The sequence below is a fragment of the Camelus ferus genome, chromosome 27 (assembly GCF_009834535.1).
Source record: "Camelus ferus isolate YT-003-E chromosome 27, BCGSAC_Cfer_1.0, whole genome shotgun sequence".
NCBI classification, from domain to species: Eukaryota; Metazoa; Chordata; class Mammalia; order Artiodactyla; family Camelidae; genus Camelus; species Camelus ferus.
In genome coordinates, this window is record NC_045722.1 from 17,740,564 (window position 1) to 17,761,114 (window position 20,551).

Here is a 20,551-nt window from a genome sequence, read left to right on the forward strand (position 1 = left end):
AGCGCACACACCGTCCCCGTCACCTGGGCGTACCTGCGCCGTGCTGACCTCGGAGGACCCGGGGCTCGCAAGGGCCCCGCCAGCCCGCGGGGCGCGGCGAGGGGAGCGGAGGGCAGCGGGGGGTTGTCCCGCAGGTGCGGCCCCACCTGCCGCCCGATTGGCCGCGGCGGCGGGCGCGGCGGGAGGAGGGCGGGTGATGGATGGCCTGTCTCCCGGCCCGGGTCCGAGCGGCGGGGGGCCGGGAATGTAAATACGCGCGCCGCGCTCCATCCCGCACAGAGCAAGGAGGAGAGCAGGACGCCGGCACAAAGGACCCGGCTTGGAATGTTTAGATCCTGAAGATTAGTTTCTATTATATCTCTGCGCGAGAAAGCCAAGCGCTCTCTGGGAAAGCGGAGGGCGAAGAACCTCGCGTAATTTAGGACTGATGTCTGACAAATCATTTCACCATCAGAACAATCCCTAAGCCTTCCCTTCCCAAATTGCAAACAGTTTCTAACTCCTGTGTGTCGTGTATGTGAATGATGCCCTATCAGTATCTGAGATACAATATGAAATCAGACCTGAACAGTTGCATCCTCTTGAGCAATACAGAATCAATGAAAATAGGTTTAAAAAATTGAGGTGGGGGAAGACAATGCACTTTAGATGGTCCCTGCAGGACAAAAAGATGGCAATTGGATACGAAATGCTGGACAAAACTTTATTTCAAAAAAGAAGGCAAGATAGGAAGCTGCGCTCCAGAGATGCACATTAGAATGTGTAAAATTTTCATAATTTGTCCGGCTCTTACGTGTCTAAAAGTCATGAGCAATTTGAATATGTTCTGTTTATCCTTGCAAAAAGATGACAGCGTGCGGTTTTAGGCAAGTTGATTTCCTGTGCCTTTTTTAAAACTCATTAGGTTGAGAGCAGGGATTGAAGCAGATAGACGGATAACTGGAAGAAAATTATGTCCTGGACCATCATGGAAATGGGGCTGGTAGGAAGCTAGTGTATCATCCGGGCTCTTCTTTGGCAACTGAAGGACAGGTCGGTTCAGGGGGAGTATTTCGTCCTGTACAAGCCACAGCGCCGAAGCTAATACATCTCATGTCAGGGAATAAGGCAGTCCTGCCTGCACGTTGATTCATTCACCTCTGAGAGCCAGAGTTTAGAGAAAATAGTGGCTTTTTTTCTAATACACGAGGAAAATGTTATTCTATCTAATTGTGCTTTAGAATATTCACCACCCACCTTTGCCTCACCACTACCACCAGTAAGAAAATGAAAGCCGTCTTTAAAATAGCAGTAAGTGAGACTGAATCATGTCACAAAGATGTGCTTTATCTCATTCTGGTTGAAAAGTGAATAGGGGGAGAAAGAACTTAGTTACATGCATTTCTCTTGAAGAACCATATTTTAATACAGTAACAGTAAGTTTAGAAAAAAGAAAAATTTAAAGGAAACTTAATAATCCCGTCAGGCTGACACCAACAGCTTATACAATAAAAGGAAAGAAAGAAAGAAAGGAAAAGAAAGGAAGGAAGGAAGGAAGGAAGGAAGGAAGGAAGGAAGAAAGAAAGAAAGAAAGAAAGAAAGAAAGAAAGAAAGAAAGAAAGAAAGAAAGAAAGAAAGAAAGAAAGAAAGAAAATAAGTACACATAAATTCATGCATGTTTCATTTTGGAACTATTTTTATGCATGCTCAAATACTTTTGTAAAAGAGTACATTTGAATCCTGTGGGATTGTCTCATATAATATTACATATCAAAAGAAATTTTTAATTTTAGTAGAGAATACCCCATTAATAAATTTTGATAGTAGCTAATATTTCATGGAGTATATATATAATTTGCTTAATCATTTATGCATTGTTAGATATTTAGGTTGCTTCTAGATTTAAGTAAAGTATATAATACAGTAAGGAACATCTTAAGGCTAACTTTCCATGTTTGAAATGATTGATTTCAAGTCAATTCTTAACTGGAATGAATAGGCCATGTTTTATGAACATTTCAATAGTTTTATGTTAGTTTCCAAACTGTTTCACACACACACACAAAATTTGTAGCCTTCTATTCTACCCAGAGGAAAATATTACATCACATATTTTACAGTATTCTCAGTGTTATTGAGACTATTAATAAAACGATTTAGTAACTAGCAGGGGGAAATTAATTCTTTGATTTTTCTTTTGATTATTAATAACGCTGTACTTTTTATTCCTTTTGAAAAAAAATCGTTTGCACTTCCCCTCTTGAATTTTTGGTTTCCTTTTTTATTGACTCATTGAGGTAGCCCTGAAGCCCTCAACATCTAAATATTAAATATTGCATTTTTACAAATTACTCTTTCATGGTGTTCATTTTGAACTAAGGTGGTAACCTCTGCTTAAAATAATCATAGCAGCAAATCCTGGACAAAACCGGGCTGAGCTGCAGTTTGAGATGATCTGTTGAATTTAGGTTTCCGGCAAGCTTCTGCTTTCTCTCCATGGTGGCACATAAAATGATATTATCATCTGTGAAATTACCCCGAAACTTAAGATACTTTATAGCAAATCGTATTGTCTCATTAGGAAACTCAGTATCATTGATCCTTGCACCATCTTTCATTCTAGCCTGAAAATTTGTGTTGTTTTCTTAAGCTGTGATGTGGTCGTTTAAAAATGCCTTCGTGCATTTCGGCACCTTCCGCCAAGTGCACCAGCGCCCAGTAAATAACGTAGCAGCCCATGTCCCTTTTAGCAAAAGCCATATATCTGTTCAGACTTGTAATTTGCTCCGTTTATATCCTTTGCCCTTGAACTCTGGTTATTAACGCAATGTTTCTCCAAATGATGCCATATAACTCTGCTCCGAGCACATTCACGATGACACCACGCAAACATTCCAAGGGCCAGGGCCAGCTGAGGAATGGAAGGCATGAGGGCTGAACTGTGGGAGTTGCCGTGGGTGCATTACTCAGAATGGAACGGTTGTAAAACTATGACTCTTAATATTCAAATTGCGACAAGGCCAGAGCCAGACTGAGCTAATATTCCAAGGTCTGGTTGGAAAGCAATTTAGCAAAGTAGCTTTGATTAAAAAAGAAACAGCCAGAACGCTTCTCCCAAGAAATGAACTAAAAACTCTTCAAAGGATCCCAGGCAGGTGTTCTGACTATACATCTGAAACATTATTTGTAGTGGATTTGGGGAGGGGGACCGTTTGGTTATAAAATGCAAATTGTGTATGTAGTGAAACTATAGACCAAATTCCTTTGTGTAAACTGTGATGAAATATACCAATTTTTTGGTTATAAGTAGATTGCATCATGTATCATATAAGACAATTAATCATTGACTGGACTTGATGTCGTCTTTCTTTAAAAAAATAAAATTTTACTAGTTAATATTGTGTGAAAGTTTGGACAGGGACTGGGGCCAGTTTCCCTCTGCAATATCTGTGAAGGGAATGGACTGATGAACCAAATTAATAATTTAGGTAGGATCACAGAGTCTGTGCAAAACCTACTTTGGAACGAAAATTGTTCGACCACATTTTAGAAAAAGGCATTTACAAAAAGGATCCTTTCTTTTGAAATGAGAAATTCACATATATGGAATAATATGCCCAAGAAAGAGCGTGTCCGTGCTAGTCTATTTTGAAATGTTGTAGTTGTTTCGAAATAATGTTTTTAAAAAGTTTATTTTCGCAAAGCTCTTTATTTGAATAGATTTTAATAGATTCACATTGAAATAACTTTACTGCAAAAGTCCTATTTTTTTTTTTTTTTGGCATTTTACCTTGAAGCAAATTGTTCACAGCAATGAGATTTAATTTGTACACCTCCTCCCCTAAATCCTAGGCTATGCATAATGCAGTTCATGCAAAAAATGTTGATGGGAATGAGAAAATAATATACCATCAAATATCGAATTTCATGCTGAAACGTAATCTTCTGTGGAACCTCTGGGCACACGTCTGTATTTTTAGTGCTCACTGTATGCCTTCCAAAAGACGTAAGGAAAGAAAAACTTCTAACTACTCCAACTGACTACCTTATTAGTTTTTTAGACATAAAACATGATTTGAATATATTTGCATGTGCAAATACACACATGTGAATATTGCCAGTAGAAAATATATAAGCCACAGGTTCCCAAGAACACCTAGCCCATGCGATATATTAGCTGCTCCCATGTCGGTATTATTTCTGGAGGAAAATGAATTCCAAGCAAGATATATCGGGAATACTTTGGAAATGTCTTTTCATGAATATGGAGCTGTCCATTTTCTTCCTATTCTTGCTCTAATCAACTGCACCTAAAGGAGTTTTTTTTTTTAACCTTTAATTAAAAAGACCGATCTAGTGATCTTAGTTTGAGAATGTAGTTTGGCTAAGGAAGACAAAAACGTAAATAAGGGATAAACAATAAGGTCCAGCTGTATAGCACAAGGAACTATATTCAATACCTTATAATAGCCTATAATGAAAAAGAATAGGAAACATAATATATACGTATAACTGAAAACTATGCTGTATACCGGAAATTAACATAACATTGTAAATTGACTATATTTCAGTAAAAAATAAATAATGGGATTTTAGAATATTGTACTTACTGAATGAGCAGACTCATGAGACAGACACTTTGGTTACTCCTAATAACATCTCTGAATCCCCACATGATGAGTACCTGGTGAATGCCCCCAAACCAGTTTTCAAATAAATGCATAAATGAATGAGTTGTGTATTTGATTGTACATCATGTGATTGAAATGCAATGAAATTATGAGCTTTAGAATATTAAGTGATTTTAATTAAAGTAGATTTTGTTATGGCTTTCTACTTCTAAAACCTGAGAATACTTCTTTTTATATATCTCATTCAGAAAACTATGATTCTGTTGTGCTAGTAAAACCAAGTTTGAAGAACTTGGCTCACGTGCTGTTTGGCACTGTCAAGTCTAACTGATTCCTAAAATGCACACGAGGCCTAAAATTCTGTACTGCGTTCACTGTATATTCTATACAGATTTCAAAGGGAAGTGATGTTATTTGGTACGGAGCATGTATTTTATTGACTAGTTTATTAAGAATTCTTATGATGGAGCTCCGCAGACTAACCTTTGGGTTTTCTACCTTGCTCTCCTAAATAAAATGCATTTAAATCCAATACAGATTGTATGTAGTATGGTTACAATAACCATTGTTTCAAGCATCTAATTCCAAAATGTTAAGAATGAGAATCCCTGATTCTTTCCTTCATCTTGTTCCCTTTCTCCTTCAGACAACTACTTCCAGCATTTCTATTGTACGTCTTCAGAATTCACCCCCCATCTGCAACATGGTTGCATTGTCCTTCTCAGCAACTTCTTCTTACTCCTCTGCTCTTTCTTAGTATTATTTCAATTTGAGGCATTTTCAGTGGATCGTTCACAAAAGTAGATTTGTCTCTTTTTACTATCCCTGTCCCCAACTATCCCCATGTCCATAATTTTCTTAACGTAATGTTGCATTTTTGTTAATATTCAATATGTAATATCACTAATAAATTCCACTCAGGGCCGTACAGGGAATAAGCGACCTTTTTTTTTTGCACAGTTTCTGTTTTCCCTAATGTTAAGGATTGTTTTTAGTTTAGCTTAGTTTTGGTTTTTCTTTTACTTGCTTCCTAGGTAGTTGTCACTAAGACATCACTAAATTCTCTGGCAGTCACTGAATCTCCTCTCAAGACGTTCCTTTACTTCAGTTACTCTGTCAGGGCGTTCATTCTAGAACCTTCTACCTCGCCACGGACCAGCTGCCCTTGTTATCTGCGCACAGCTGTCATCCTGGGCACTCCCTTCACAACTATTCGGCTGTGAGCTGCTTCAGCTGTCTCCTGTGTTGGGTCTCCTATTTTCTGTGTCTCTTTTCTTTCCTTTTCTTGGTTTGGTCTCTCATATATGTGGAGCCCATCCTCCTATGGCCAGCTATGAAAAGATTGGGGACACCTTGCAGCCTAAAAATACTCTTGTTTTATACACCTTGTTAACTGATAGTTTTCTTGGACTGCAATTCTAGGGTAGAAAATCTTTTCCTTTCTAATTTTACAGGTATCTTTGTTAAGAAGCCATTTTTTTTATGTACAAAGAGATGATAATGTAATTAAGATAATTATTAAAATGAAAATGAAAGACATAGCCCCCGAAAAGTAGAGTTTATTATTTTATTTGTGATTGTAGAGCATTTTGCAGGTTTTGAAGGTTTTTCCTTAGAAATACTAAAGTACTGCCATGTGCCATTTTCCACCTTCATAGAAGATTTTAATTACACATACCACATGTCCTAGTATTTCCTTAAAATTACTTTAATATTTATATTGTTTAAATGCTATTTTTTTGAAATAACATGCTATTAATTATTTCAGCAATTGATTATCCCCAACATTAGTAGAGGATGGCTGACTATAGGCAGAATGTGTGATGCAGAGTTGAGTTTCACATCGGCCAACAAAGCAAAAGGTACACACATTAAAGAAGATTAATTTCTATTATGAGATTATTGAAGGGTGAAAATTAAAATAGGAGAAATAGATTATAGAAGAGTTATATTCAACGATGTAAGATTTAATTAAAGTAAGTTATTTCAAATTCTACTTGCATATGCAAACTCTAATAAACTGAGTGCTAGACCTTAAACACATTTTCATAAAACCTTAAAATAAAACGTACTACTTAGCATCAAAGAATTGAGGGAACTATTCTCCCGAATATGCGATTCCCGGCATTTCACTTGAATAAACATTCTACCTCTACAGTGATTTATTGAATCAACTTCCATCAATTCTAATTAACAAGAAAACTGCTAGATATTTAAGGATGCTCTATAATATCATTGCTTCAAGAACTGTACACAGTGAAGTAAAACTCGAGTGGATATAAAATAAGATTTTAAAAATACTACCAACTTTAATATCATTCTCATAAGCTTCACAAGTTCAGTGCAATATATTTCAGGGCCTGTGAAGGTCAATACAAAATGACAGATTGAAATACTGTACGTGACTTGCAAAAGTCATTTTTGGGCAAGCTGTTTTCCAAGACTTAAATTAAATTAAAGCTTACCTTGCATCAGACATTTTTATTTTAACTGGATTGTGGCCTCGTTTTTAAAGAAGATCACTTTTATCCCTGGTTGTCAAATAGATATTACCATTGTGAGAATGAGCTTGCTAGCTTGTGGCAAATACTGATGAAGGGCTGGCCCTGTTCCTTGAAGAAATGATTTTTTATCATTGGAAAGAAAATGCCAAGGGTTTCTTCTTATAATTTGCAACTTCTTCCCGCGGTTGTAATTGACAGAGGGAGTATGTCCTCGTGTTTTTTAAGACAAGATTTGAAGCCATACACAGCTAAGTTCAAATCCCATGTCTGCCACTTATTCGAAAGTTGTTTAACCCATCTGTGGTCACTGGTTACCTCATGTGTGAAGTGGGGATGATGGCTGGTGTCCGTCAGAACTCCACGAGGTGACATAGCACAGAGCCTGGCTCAGAGGAGACACACACACAATCTAGGAGTCACCGTGCCTATTGAAGAAGCTAACATTGGCTTTATACCCAGAGTCTTGTGATTTTTATTATATTTTTTTATTATTAACTTTCCTACCAACTGGCGTTATAATTGTAGTACTCTTGGTTTTGCACGCTGATAATATGAGAGATGAAGATCTGAGAATGACATATTTTTTAACCAGATCAAATTGGGTTCTCTATGCATGACTTTCTAGCATTTTGCCCATTCAAGAGCTGTCATCACCTGATGATGGACATTTGGAACGCTTGCAACTCTCACTGCTGAGAGCTTTCTCTGGATGAATCTGACGTAGAGATGAACCCTCACGTGCTATGTTTCTTCCCTTCTTGGTTAATTCTGCTTCTCCACTTTTTATTTTTTTAATTGAGGTATAGCCAGTTTACAATGCTGTGTCAAATTCTGTAATGTTTCAGTTATATATGTATATATATATATAGACATATTACTTTTCATATTCTTTTTCATTATAGTTTATTACAAGATATTGCTATATAGTAGAATCTTGTTGTTTACATATTTTATATACAGTAATTAGTATCTGCAAATCCCAAACTCCCAATTATTCCTTCCCACCCCTTTCCCCCCTTGGTGGCCATAGGTATGTTTTCCATGTCTATGAGTCTCTTTCTGTTTCATAAATAAGTTCATTTGTGTACTTTTCTTAGATTCTCTGTATAAGTGATATCATATGATATTATTCTTTCTCTTCCTGGCTTACTTCACTTAGCATGACAATCTCCAGGTTTACCTGCGTTGCTGCAAATGGCATTATTTTATACTTTATCATGGCTAAGTAGTATTCCATTGTATAAATATACCACAACTTATTATCCTGGCATCTGTTGATGCACACTTAGGTTGCTTCCATGTCTTGGCTGTTGTAAATAGTGCCGCTATGAACATTGGGGTGCATGTATCTTTTCGAATTAGAGTTTCCTCCATATATATCCCCAGGATTGGGACTGCTGGATCATATGGTAGATTTTTTTCCCCACTTTTCTTTTATAGGATCTTCCATCACTGCTGCCAAGGAGGAGCCAACCAGACATGGAGTGCAGCCCTAAGTGGCCATCATCGCTCCTTAATGCAGTCCCCCTGGTACTGTTAAGGTCCTAGTCACATGTCCCATCGTTGCATGAGACATAGTGAGATGGATCAGCTGAGTCGATTTGACTACTGTTGCTTCATTTCTTCAGGCTGGGTCTAAGCTTATTAGGCACAAAGTAAAGGGAAATTTTGGTCACATTTTCTTAAACACTAGTTTTCAGAATAAAGACATTTTTGCTTGCAATCTCCGAAAGTGACCAATGAGATGAGATTTCTTGTTTTTAAATTTCTCCCTCTCTCTTTTTTTTTTCCCAGCTCTCATCTGCCAACTGACTTTTCTCCTAAAGGTTTAAAGAATCGGCTTTATTATTTTTCTTCTTTTTTTAAATTATTTTTTTAATTGAAGTACAGTCAGTTACAATGTGTCAGTTTCTGGTGTACAGCACAATGTCCCAGTCATGCACATACATACACATATTCATTTTCATATTCTTTTTCATTAAAGGTTTAAAGTTCTCTTTTAATTGCCACCAGGAACTCATAGACATATATTTGATGTTTTTAATCCAGTGAGTATTTTCACGGCTCCCCAAACCCTCTGTGCTCTGCCAATTCATCTCTGTTCCCCAGGCCCACCCTTAGCAACCACTGATCTTTTTATTGTCTTCATTGTTTTGACTTTTCCACAATATCCTAGTTGGAATCATACAGTATGTGACCTTTTCAGACAGGCTTCTTTCACTTAGTAATATGCATTTAAAGTTCCTCGATGTCTTTCCGTAATTTGATAGCTCATTTCTTTTTAGTGTTGAATAATATTCCACCGCCTGGATGGATCACAATTTATGTATCCATTCACCTACTGAAGGACACCATAGTTGTTTCCAGTTTAAGCCATTATGAATAAAGCTGCTCTAAACATCCATATGTAAGTTTTGGTGTGGACATATGTTTTCACCTCTTTTTGATGTTAACACAAGGGAGCAGGACTGCTGGACTGTATCTACCCGGGTATGGTTTGTTTTGTAAGAAACTGCCACACTGCCTTCCAAAATGACTGCTCCATTTTGCATTCCCACTGGCAGTGAATGAGCATTCCTGTTGCTCCACCTCCTTGACAGCATTTGATGGTGTCAGTGTTCTGGGTTTTGGTCATTTTAAGAGGTGCATGGTGGCTTCTCATTGGTAGTGATAGCTCATTGTTTTAATGTGCATTTCTCTGATGACACATGATGTGGAGCATCTTTTCATATGCTTACTTTTCATCTGCATATCTTCTTTGGTAAGGTGTCTGCTAAGGTCTTTGGCCCAGTTTTTAATTGAATGTTGGGGTTTTGACATGTCTAGAAAGGTATCACCACACCCGAGGCCACCTAGGTTTTCTCCTAAGTTATCTTCTAGGAGTTTGATAGTTTTTCATTTTACGTTTCGGTCTGTGCTCCACTATGAGTTAATTTTTGTGATGAGTATAAAGTTTGTGTCTAGATTCATGAATTTGCATGTGTGTGTTCAGGTGTTGGAATACTTGTTACAGCATTTGTTGAAGAGACCATCTTTATTCCATCTAGATCCAGAAAATCTTTGCTTCTTTGTCAAAGATCAGTGGACTGTAATTGTGTGGATCTATTTCTGGGCTTTGTTTTCTGTTCCATTGATCTATTTTTCTATTCTTTTGTCAATACCATGTTGTCTTGACTACTGTAGCTTTATAGTAAGTCTTGGAGTCAAGTAGCGTCAGTCCTTCCTCTTTGTTTTCCTTCAATTTTGTGTTGTTTACTGTGGGTCTTCTGCCCCTCCGTATAAGCTTTACAATCATCCTGTCAATATCCACATAATTACTTGCTGGGATTTTCACTGGATTTGCATCGCATCTATACATCAAGTATGGAAGAACTGACATTTTGAAAATACAGCTATATGTTAGAGACATTGCAGTTTTGGATCCAGACTACCACAATAAAGCGAGAATCACAGTAAGCCAGTCACACAATTTCCTTTTGGTTTCCCAGTGCATAAATTTTATGTTTATACTATACTGTAGTCTATTAAGTATGCAGTACCATTATGTCTAAAATAACAATGTGCATACCTTAATTAAAAAACACTTTATTGCTAAAAAATGCTAACCATTATCTGAGCTTCAATGAGTCATAATCTTTTTGCTGGTTGAAGGTCTTGCTTCTGTGTTGATGGCTGCTGACTGATCAGGGTGGGTGGCTTCTGATGGCTGGGGTGGCCATGGCAGTTTTTTAACACAAGACACGATGAATTTTGCTGCATTTATGGACTCTTCCTTTCATGAGCGATTCCTCTGTAGCATGCAATGCTGTTTAACTTTAGCATTTCCATCAAAATTAAAAGCAGTCTTCTTAAGCCCTGCTGCTGCTTTACAAACTAAACTTATGTAATTCTAAATCACTTGTTGTCTTTTGAGCAGTGTTCCAAGTGTGTTCACCAGGTGTAAACTGCATCTCAAGAAACCACTTTCTTTGCTCATCCATAAGAAGCAACTTCTTCTGTTCAAGTTTTATCATGAAATTGCAGCAATTCATTCACATCTTCAGACTTCTAATTCTAGTTCTCTTGCTGTTTCTACCACATCTGCACTGAAGTCTTGAATCTCTCCAGGTCATCCATGAAGGTTGGCATCAACTCATTCCATACTTCTGTGTATGTTGATAGCTTGACCTCTTCCCATCACCAGTGTTCTTAATGGCAACTAGAATGATGAATCCTTTCCAGAAGTTTCAATTGACTTTGCCCAGATCCATCAGAGGAATCACTATGTGACACGCTGTCTAACACAGCTATCGCCTTACAATCACAAGTGTGCGTAAAAAAATAGAATTTTGCTCTAGAGTCTTCAGAAGGTTGACTCAACTCTGCCAAATTAAATTTGGCTCCAAAACCATTTTAGACTTCTGACCTCCAGAACTAAGATAGCAAATGTGTGGTAATTTGTTATAGCAGAAATGGGAAATTAACAGAAAGGTGGTTATGTAAACCAAGCCAAGCCAAAACAATGTTTTCCCCGGGGATTTTTAAGGTATAGCCTGTGAGTACAGTTCAAGGTTGGGGAGATGTCAGTCTGGAACTGCCAAGCCACCCTATGAGAAAGCTCGTTTGCAAGAGTGAGCTGAGAAGAGCAGAGATGAAGGATTAAAAACATCCCTCTGCAATGCTGGGTTCTGCACAACAATATACTCCCCTTTCTTGCATGCTAGTTTGAACTGGGGTTTCTGTCACTTGCAATTTGTCACTTGAGAAGTCTTGAGAAGCACAGGGGCCAAATGTCTATATGGGAGAGGTTTCCATCAAACATAACCCCGGAGGGAAAGAGACCACTACACAGCTCAGAGCATCTTCAAGCCAAACATCTACACGTGATCACAACATGTTTCAAAGACAGAAATATATATGAGGCTCCTGGTCTCCTCCAAGCCCACCCCTCTCCAGTGTTCCTTGAGGAGGTCAACGCTCGGCTCATAAAGAATTGAGATCTTTGAAATGTACATATCACATAAACAGGTACAGCAGGATGACAGTTTCTCACAAAACACTTGCCGTTGCAAAGTTCATATCCTTATTTTATTTTTGTATTAATTTATTTGATTTTTCTCATGGGCCCTTCCTCTGCTTGATGGACGGGAAAGGGACATACACTGGAGAACCATCTGGTGATCTTAATTTAACAGCATAATTTGAACAGTTTCTTAAGACAGTGTAATCTCCTTTAGATAAAATGTCCAGTTTTCTGGAGATATCCCCATCCTCCTCTCTCTTCTCTGGTGTCTGAACACTTCTTCTGTTCTCAAGGTTCAAGGAAAGATGAGGTCCTACCTGGTGTCTTCAGTGTATCTCTGGCTTCTCCACCAAGTTCTGCTCTGGGCTGCTTCCTGCCTAGGTGACACTCAGCGTGAAGGCTACATCCCTTGGCTGCACTCTTTGTCTGGTCTGACTTACAGTTTGCTTCATTCCGCTTATCAGGCCCACTGGTGCTCCCCAATCAGCCTTGTAGTAGGGAAGAATAAATCTGAATTTATTTTTGATCTGTTCCTTTGGCTCTAACCCTGTGCTCTGTTTCAGGTGCTTTGTCATCCTGGTTCTGTACCTTTTGTAAAAGAATGTTGCCTAGAGCCTGAAATGTATAGAAGAACCCATTCTCAAGGCTCTGACATTTAAGGGTAAAGCACTCTCCCCTTCATATAAAGATAAAAAAGTTGCAGAATAGAAAATACCATTTGTCTTGTTGGAGGTTTAGAGGGACACCATGACCCGACCTACGCGGACAGGTGCAAGAACAAAGGATTCTGACACCAAGAAGTCTACAACCACCAACCATGCCCATTCCCTTTTTTAGAATGAAAGGAGCCTGAATTCTGCCTTGGGGAAGATGGTTCTCAAGGACATTGGTCCCTCATCTTCTCAGTCTGCTGGCTTTCCAAATAAAGTCATTATTCCTTGCCCTAACACCTCACCTCCCAATGTATTGGTCTGTTGTGCAGCAAGCAGAACAAAGTTGGACTCGGTAACAGCCTCAGGGCGCCCCCTCACAGTGTGGCCAGCTCCTCTGAGTCACCGTCACAGCATTCATCTGGCCCCGCGTCTGTGCACTTGACGGCTTCTACTTTGGAGTCACGTTGCCTCTGGTCCCAGCGTGCCCCGTGGCAAGCTGACTGTCTCTCACTCCGTATGCAGGGGGCGCACGGGTGCTTCTCTAATTGGATTCATTTCAGATGTTTGGGAAGGTGGCATGGGAGAGGAAATTATGCCCCCCTCTCTGACTTTGCTGTCTCTCAAACTTACTGAAAAACAGCAGCCCCCAAGGGGGTGTGTTTGAAGGCTCTGAATAACCTCTTACTGGGTCTCAAACATTGAGCTGGAAAAGGGACCTCCATCCTTGATATCCCTTCCAATTTATCATATAAATGTCCTATTTTTGTGGCTTAAACTTAGAAGAAGGAAGATTAGGATATCTGTGCTGGACCTCCTTTCCCTCTGACCTCTCCTGTCTTCTTGCCCTTGCCTTACAAGGTCATACTTTTCTTTAACGTCCTTCGGGAAATTTTCTCCTACATCCTGATTCTAGCCTCAGGGCTAAATTGTAACCTCGGGAGTGGTAGGGATGGGAGTAGAAAAAAAATTAGTGGCATTTTCAGAATGTTTCACTAGCCATGCCTTCTTTCCAGTAGAATTTTGTTTTAGAGTCACAGAAGAAATTGCATTCAGTTTTACTGCACCCAGGATGGGGAGAAGGTAGTGGTCCTTCTTCACGGAAACAGCCATGAAACATACCATTTAGCGTTGTTGTCAATGCACTCTCACTTTTTTAACGCATGACCATAGCGCTAGTCATGTGATTACAAGGTACTCACAACAGGGTAATTAAAGCATCTTACACCTTCTGAGTGTGGAGATACCGAGAGGAATCTGATTTTCACCTTGACTTACAGGGCCATGGAGTGGTCAGGAATACGGGAAGTTAGGTCTCCAGGGAGAATTGTTTCCCAAATGTTATCCGAACATGGGAATGGAAAATTAATCAAGACAGTGACATTTGAAAAGGGGCAGCTACCTAGGAAGTAGAGAAAGAAAGTGCACTGATGGTTTAATAAGAGTGTTGGGAAGCACGCTGAAGCCTACAAAACTGTAGCTCGGAACTCTGATGCTTCAAACGCTCAGTGACGTATTGACAGATAAATAAGCACAAGGTGGCTCAGTACGGTGTGTGTGTCCATATTCTCTGGGTATCCAGGGATGCTATGCATGTATTAATGGCAATTACAGGGAATAGGGTTTAAAACTTACAAGGAAAAAAATAAAAGCTCTGAGGTCAACCTTTGAGTGCAGATGTGGAAAGGATGTAAAAACTACAACATATTTTCTTCCTTCTAAAGTTCATTTCCCTTTCCACCTTTTTCCTTGTTTGGGGAGCAGTAATTTGATTTCTGACACAACAATGTATCTATAGATTTGGAGTTTTTGTTTTGTTTTATTTGTGTTTTACATATGACGATGTTTTGCTGAAGACCTTTTGGGCTCCTTCACTCTGCTGCAGAGGAAGCCGGCTGTCACAGCTCTTTTTCCCACAAGACCTCCTCACGTGTCAGAATCAACTGCATATTGTAAGGAGTCCCTCCTTATCTCTGTCTTAGCTCTCAGTTAGTGCAGATCACACTTTACTTGATGATGTTGACTTTCTCAAGATGCAACAGAAGGGGTTTCCTGAGGATGCTCTTAGTGCAATCTTACATAAACACTTTTGCTCAGGGGAGCTGACACTCCAGTGCACACTGGGCATCCATGGATGACTTTCTCCCAGGGCCTTTATGGAACCTGCAATATCTGGCCTGGAAGCCACAAAGTGGTTGCCTGAAACATGCAATCAAATGGGACTCTGCAAGGCAGAGTCAGAGTTCCAGCTCCCAAACATGGTAGAGAATTGAGAAGAGTGAGGTGCTTGAAACCATTGATCTGAACCTGCGCTCCTACTCTGCCCCTTTGAGCAAGTTACTTATTCCCTGGGACCTCAGTTTCCTCATCTGGAAAATGAGGAAAATAATCTCATATTGTCAGGATTAAATGAGATAACATATACATATTTTACAGTTGGTAATTCATAATGTCTAGGAGCAGCTCTGCCATCTTTTCCTTGTATGAAGTGGTGAATTCTTGTTTGACCCTCAATTGGGATTTATGTATTCAGCAGATAAAATAACTTGGATATTCAGTTAAAACTTGAATTTCAGATAAACAATACATAGTTTTCTTTCAGGATAAAACGTATCCCATGAAATGTTTGGGATGTAACTTGTGCTAAAAAAGCATTCATTGTTTATTTGAAATTGAAATTTAACTGGGTGTCTCGAGCTTTCTCTGGTGACCCTAGCGTCCATCCCCTTGTCTGATAAATGAGAATATTCATGTTTATCCATCTTATAGTAGAGGGTGAGGGTGAGGAGGCCATTAAAAAAATGTACGTGTGAAAGTTTTGTAAATCGTAACGTGACTCAGGCAAAAGGAAACGCTCTCATTATTGGTGTGGGTATTGGCGTCATCACCAGTTCACCTGCAGGTTGAGGGATGCACAGTGAAAGTCAATGAGAGGAGATACTGTAAGTTATAGACCAGTTAACCTGTTCACCTCTTCTCAGGGGCCAAGAACCTCTGAGTTCCTTGCAACAGACTGCCTTTCCTCATTAATATGCATGCGTGGATCTCATTGGTAAGTACTTTTTGTACTTGGAGAGAGGAGGGAAGAGGAGGAGTATGAGGGCGATTGTGCAGGGGACTGCCAACCTTTATACAGGGAGGGTGATTTCCTTTTTAATTAAATTTCTAGACATGCAATTTGCCTTTTCCGATGTATTAGGTTTTTCATCAGCTTTTTTCTCTTAGAGTGGCAAATCACGAACAGCTTATTTCAGGAACAATCACAGGAGGGGCCGTTTGGGTGCCCACTCCTGCCAAAGCTGCATTTTAAGCATAAATACTCCTTCAACCGAGAATTACAAGTGAAAAGTCAAGGTTCTAAAAATTCTCCAGGAGATTTTAACTCTCACATGTTAGGTGCGTTCAGGAAATGGAAGTACTTGAATGCTTTCATTTACAAAGAAAAGAACACGAGGCGTTTTCCATCCATTCTTATGGCCTGAAAGTAGACCACAGAACAACACAGGTTCCTGCACAACTCAGGCAATTTCTCAGGATATTGTAAAAAAGGAGTGACTCTGGCTTGTGCTCCTACCATGCGCAATTTACTAGCTAATTCCATCCCTTTAGTAAAATGAATGACTTAAATGTCCAAAACTTAGATCCATTATTTGGTAAGATGTAGTTAAAGGAAATCTCAGTCACATAACTGAATTTTTATTTTTAAACCAGTTTTGCTAGCTTCCCATAGACACTGCCTCAGAGCTAGGAGACACATGGACTGAGTCACTGGAACAACGAACCTGGGCAATTTCCTACAAGATAGAGAGCGAATAAATCTCTGGGGACCCTTGGCCTTTGACTTTGGAGTGCAAAAGCGTTGGGAGAGAAGAAACGTTATGGTGAGCATCCGCTCCAATGCCTGCAGACCACACCATGCAAGTCCCGCCCCTGAATGAAATTGCTAATTTCCCCAATAGGGAGCCTCGATGGGGGGGCAGTGGGGCGCCAATTTTCATCTGGCAGGCACAACAGACAGGATAATGTTCTTTGTGTTTAGACTCCCAGGCCATCGCATTTTATGGACACAAACTGAAGATAAGATCTAGCGATGGCGTCTCCGGCCACAGCTTGAAACCAGCCCATCAATGTCAGGTTCTGCTAAGTACCTGATGCCGGCACTTTGCAGCAGTTCCGGGGGATAAAGGTTCTGGCAGGGTCAGTGTCTCAAGTGAAGTTCAGACTCTCATCTGCCATCAATGACGATGGGAAGTGAGCTGTGAGAAATTTAGACTAATATTTAGATCATCACAACTTATCTCATCTTAAGGATGAAGCCGATTGAACGTGAGCCGAGTTGGAGCTGGATGGTGTTTACAAGGCCTCCTTCCTCAGAGCTAGATGTTTAAAGAAGGAAGAAAAGCGAGGAGCTGGGATTTCCGGCTGACCTTGGAACCAAAAATGACCAAGCCCAATAGCAATAATAGCAAGGATAAACAAGCATGAATATTGCAGTGCGCTCTCTCCAGTGCTGAGAAAAATTAATTTCCTATTTGAGTCCCATTCACATAAATACTCATAATGATGTATTTAAATCCAGACTCTGTTAAATCCTAAGCCCGTGGTACCTGAGCCAACAGCCTGAGTCTTGCATTTAATCGGTTACTGTAATAAACATAGAAAATGTTTTCTTTTTTTTTTTTTTCATGAGAGGACAGAGCAGTGGCTACATAAAAGGACATCAAATGACACATCCTCCATCTCCCAGCAAATAAAAAAGCCATCAGCTCATAACAAGGCGGTGATAAAAGGTGCTGAGGCCAGTAAGATTAAGACTTTGTAATAAGGTCCGGGCGCCAAAACTGACAGCCATTTTCTTTTATATTTATCATGTCCTCACATTGGGGTGAGAAGCCATGGCTCTGTCCCATTGCTGGCTAGAATTTATAGCAGCTCCATTATTAGGAGATTGCAGTGAAATGGGGTAGTGGTATGGTTTTCTGAGAACGTTACGATAGCCTCTTACGTTATACACTTGACAGGTTTGTCAGCTCTTAGTAACAAGCCTTGTAAAGTACTTTAATATCATTAGCACTATTTTCTTAATGTGTCTGTTCTCCTCGCAGTCTGCAAATATCATACATCACAGGCTGGAGGGTAGCCTGGACTGCTCTCTGCTCTCTCCGCTCTTCTGGCTTCTTCAGTGTGATTTTATAGTAACACGTAGAGTTGATTTTTTAATCAAAATAATGCAGCCATTTCCCTTTATTGATTATCAAGTAAATATGTATAAATACGTAGTTAGGGGTGGGCAACCCTTTTAGAGGATATTGAAAACATATAATGAATGGCTTTCTGGGGTAATCTGGCTCCTGTTTACTTCAGTTGTGTTGCATGCCAGGATGTGTTCCATTCTGCCTTCTTTGCCCAAAGATCTCTGGAGTCCGCATGCAGGAAAGAGGGGCCTTGGTCAGAACTGATACTCTGGAAGAATGTTCCAGGTAGGCAAGGACTAAATTAGATGCCTTTGAAATTTCCGTACAGACATGTCTTCCTTTTTGCGAACCAGCATAAATTACAATATATTCTGTAGTTAATGGTGCATTTCAAAAGGACCCACATTTATTTTGAAGTACAGAAATACTGCAAGGCTTTTTCTTCTTTTCCATGGTGAGATATTGACTTAAGTACGCCTATCTACAATGCCAATGTAAACCGGGAGACTCAACGTGGCAAGAGTTTTGTAAGTGTTTCAAATTTCAAAAATAAACACGTATCGCTTGGTGAATGTAGTCAAATTATAAATTTGGTTTAGAGCTCGTGTTTAAACAGGACGTACATCTTAACAGGGGTCGTGTTTATTCTTCACATTGTAAATATTCTCATCTATGACCTTGATCATAAAATTTCAATTATTGTCAATGATAGCCTTAAATCTATACCCAAAATAAGGGCACACACACACACACACACAATCAAGGGAATCTGATTATATCCAAGAAAACTTCAAATTGTTCTATGACTTAAAAAAAGATTAAAGTCAAATACACACTTCAGTTCTGTGCTAGAACTCAGAACAAAACCGCCTCATGTGGGCAGAATCAGTATCATGTAATTGACTACACATTGCCCAAAATGTGTATTCGACTAGTTACTGGATGTGTGCCCTCCCTGCTGGCACCACTGCCTCAAATAAGAAATGAAGAGATCGGTGGGATACCTTCCTTTCAGTCAAAATCATTGCACCTCGCCCAGAGCCCCGCACAGAGCAGGTAATCAATAAATACTGGTTGGAAGAGTGAGTAATGAATCTGTAATGTCTTCCATCTTCCATTGAGATTTCTGTTTCTGTTGGCCCACGGCCATCAAAATGGGTTACTTGCAAGAAAAAAAAAATTATATGCATCAGGTGACAGGAGCCATGACAGCTGGATCTGAGATTCATTTAGTCCCTGCTTTTCTCCATTAGCTTATTTACGTGCTTCTGTGTTTATAGCAAGACCATCGAGCCCATATGCAGATGACATCAGGCAACCGCACGGCACACGGACAAAGAGACACCGCTAGATAATCCAAAATGGTTTCTAACAAATTATTTGAATGAATCTAAAATATGTATCCTTAGCCATTCAAAACTATGACTTCGAGAATAAACAATCCAAGAAGAATTTAGACTTTTATCTTCACCTGACTTTTATGTCCACGGGTTGTACAAATATTTCAAGATATATTTTACGAAGTGGAATGGTCAGGTTATAGTGTCAATTTAGTAGTTCTTTTTTTTTTAATTTTTGATTAGAAATGCCTCCCTAAATTCTAGATTCCCATTGCGTGTGCCTGATTTTGGTGAGAAAAAGACAATTCATCCTTTGGACCATCTCTCTACCCACCTGAGCAAGAAGACAGGGCAGGGTCAACTCCATATTTTTGTCTATTTTTATAGTCAGTACAATAATTGCCTCTGATGGATTAATTATATAGTAACTAAGGCTGATTTTTTCTTAGAAAGGAAATGATTAAATCGTGTCTTTTTCAGTGGGGTCTGGCCACCCCATGAAGACCTACCCTAACCTTTTTTAAAGTATTTTATGCCTCGTCATCTGAAGGAGAACCATTAATTTGATGTGCTGAGAAACTGTCCTGTGAAAATGCGACCATTCACACTGTCTCATTAACATGAATACGATTTTAATATCTGTTGATATGTGCGGGTTCCCCATCAGTCACAAGGTTGGTCGTAAAATCATTTCGTCTACTTATTGCTAGAAATCATTCGGAGTTAGACTAATTTGAGTCTGTACATTTACAAAGCTTACAACGTTTGATCTTACCAGAGAAAATATCTTTTGATTAAATCTTTATGTGTAAAACACCAAGGCAATTAGTCAAAAATCATTGCGTAAGGATTTATGGACCATCATTCATGTGTCTAAACAGCTCTGTAGCTTCTCTGCAGGCTTGTGTGGACATTCAAAGACACTGTGTGACTCTGCTTAGGCCTTTCAGCGTCACCGGGCTGGTGTTCCTGAATCTCTAAAACAAGACACAGCCGATCCAGATTTTACCATTTGAGCTCTCCCTGCCTTGACATACGCACTGGGTGGTGGCTGTCACATTCCCTTTTCCCCGGGGCTAAAGGAAGCACACAGAGGGGAAGGTGCACTCTTCCTCAGCCCTCTGTATGTCTCCTGTCATGACTTACACCCCACCTCGATTTTGAGGTTTCAGAGACTGTGTGACATTCCATTTGCTCAGACAGTTCTTGACCAATTCCTGTCCAAGCAGCTTGCCTCCGTTTTCAGCGTT

The 20,551-nt window shown here is 39.6% G+C and overlaps 1 protein-coding gene across 15 annotated transcripts in view; it reads left to right on the plus strand.

Moving 5' to 3' along the window:
* Window positions 1-20,551, plus strand: part of LOC106728892 — a 67,528-nt gene that overhangs the window by 2,869 nt on the left and 44,108 nt on the right. For 6 of the 15 annotated variants that reach the window (XR_004315545.1, XR_004315544.1, XR_004315541.1 and 3 more), the window contains 5 exons: window positions 14,623-14,718; window positions 15,748-15,818; window positions 16,478-16,647; window positions 16,806-16,963; window positions 18,179-18,246. The exons of 4 other annotated variants lie outside the window; for them this stretch is intronic. Coding sequence is in view for 2 of the 11 variants with exons in the window: in XM_032468902.1 (XP_032324793.1) it covers window positions 14,623-14,718; window positions 15,748-15,796 (145 nt within the window). In the remaining 9 variants the exon portion in view is untranslated. 5 more of the 15 variants (XR_004315546.1, XR_004315542.1, XR_004315543.1 and 2 more) reach the window with 5 other exon arrangements.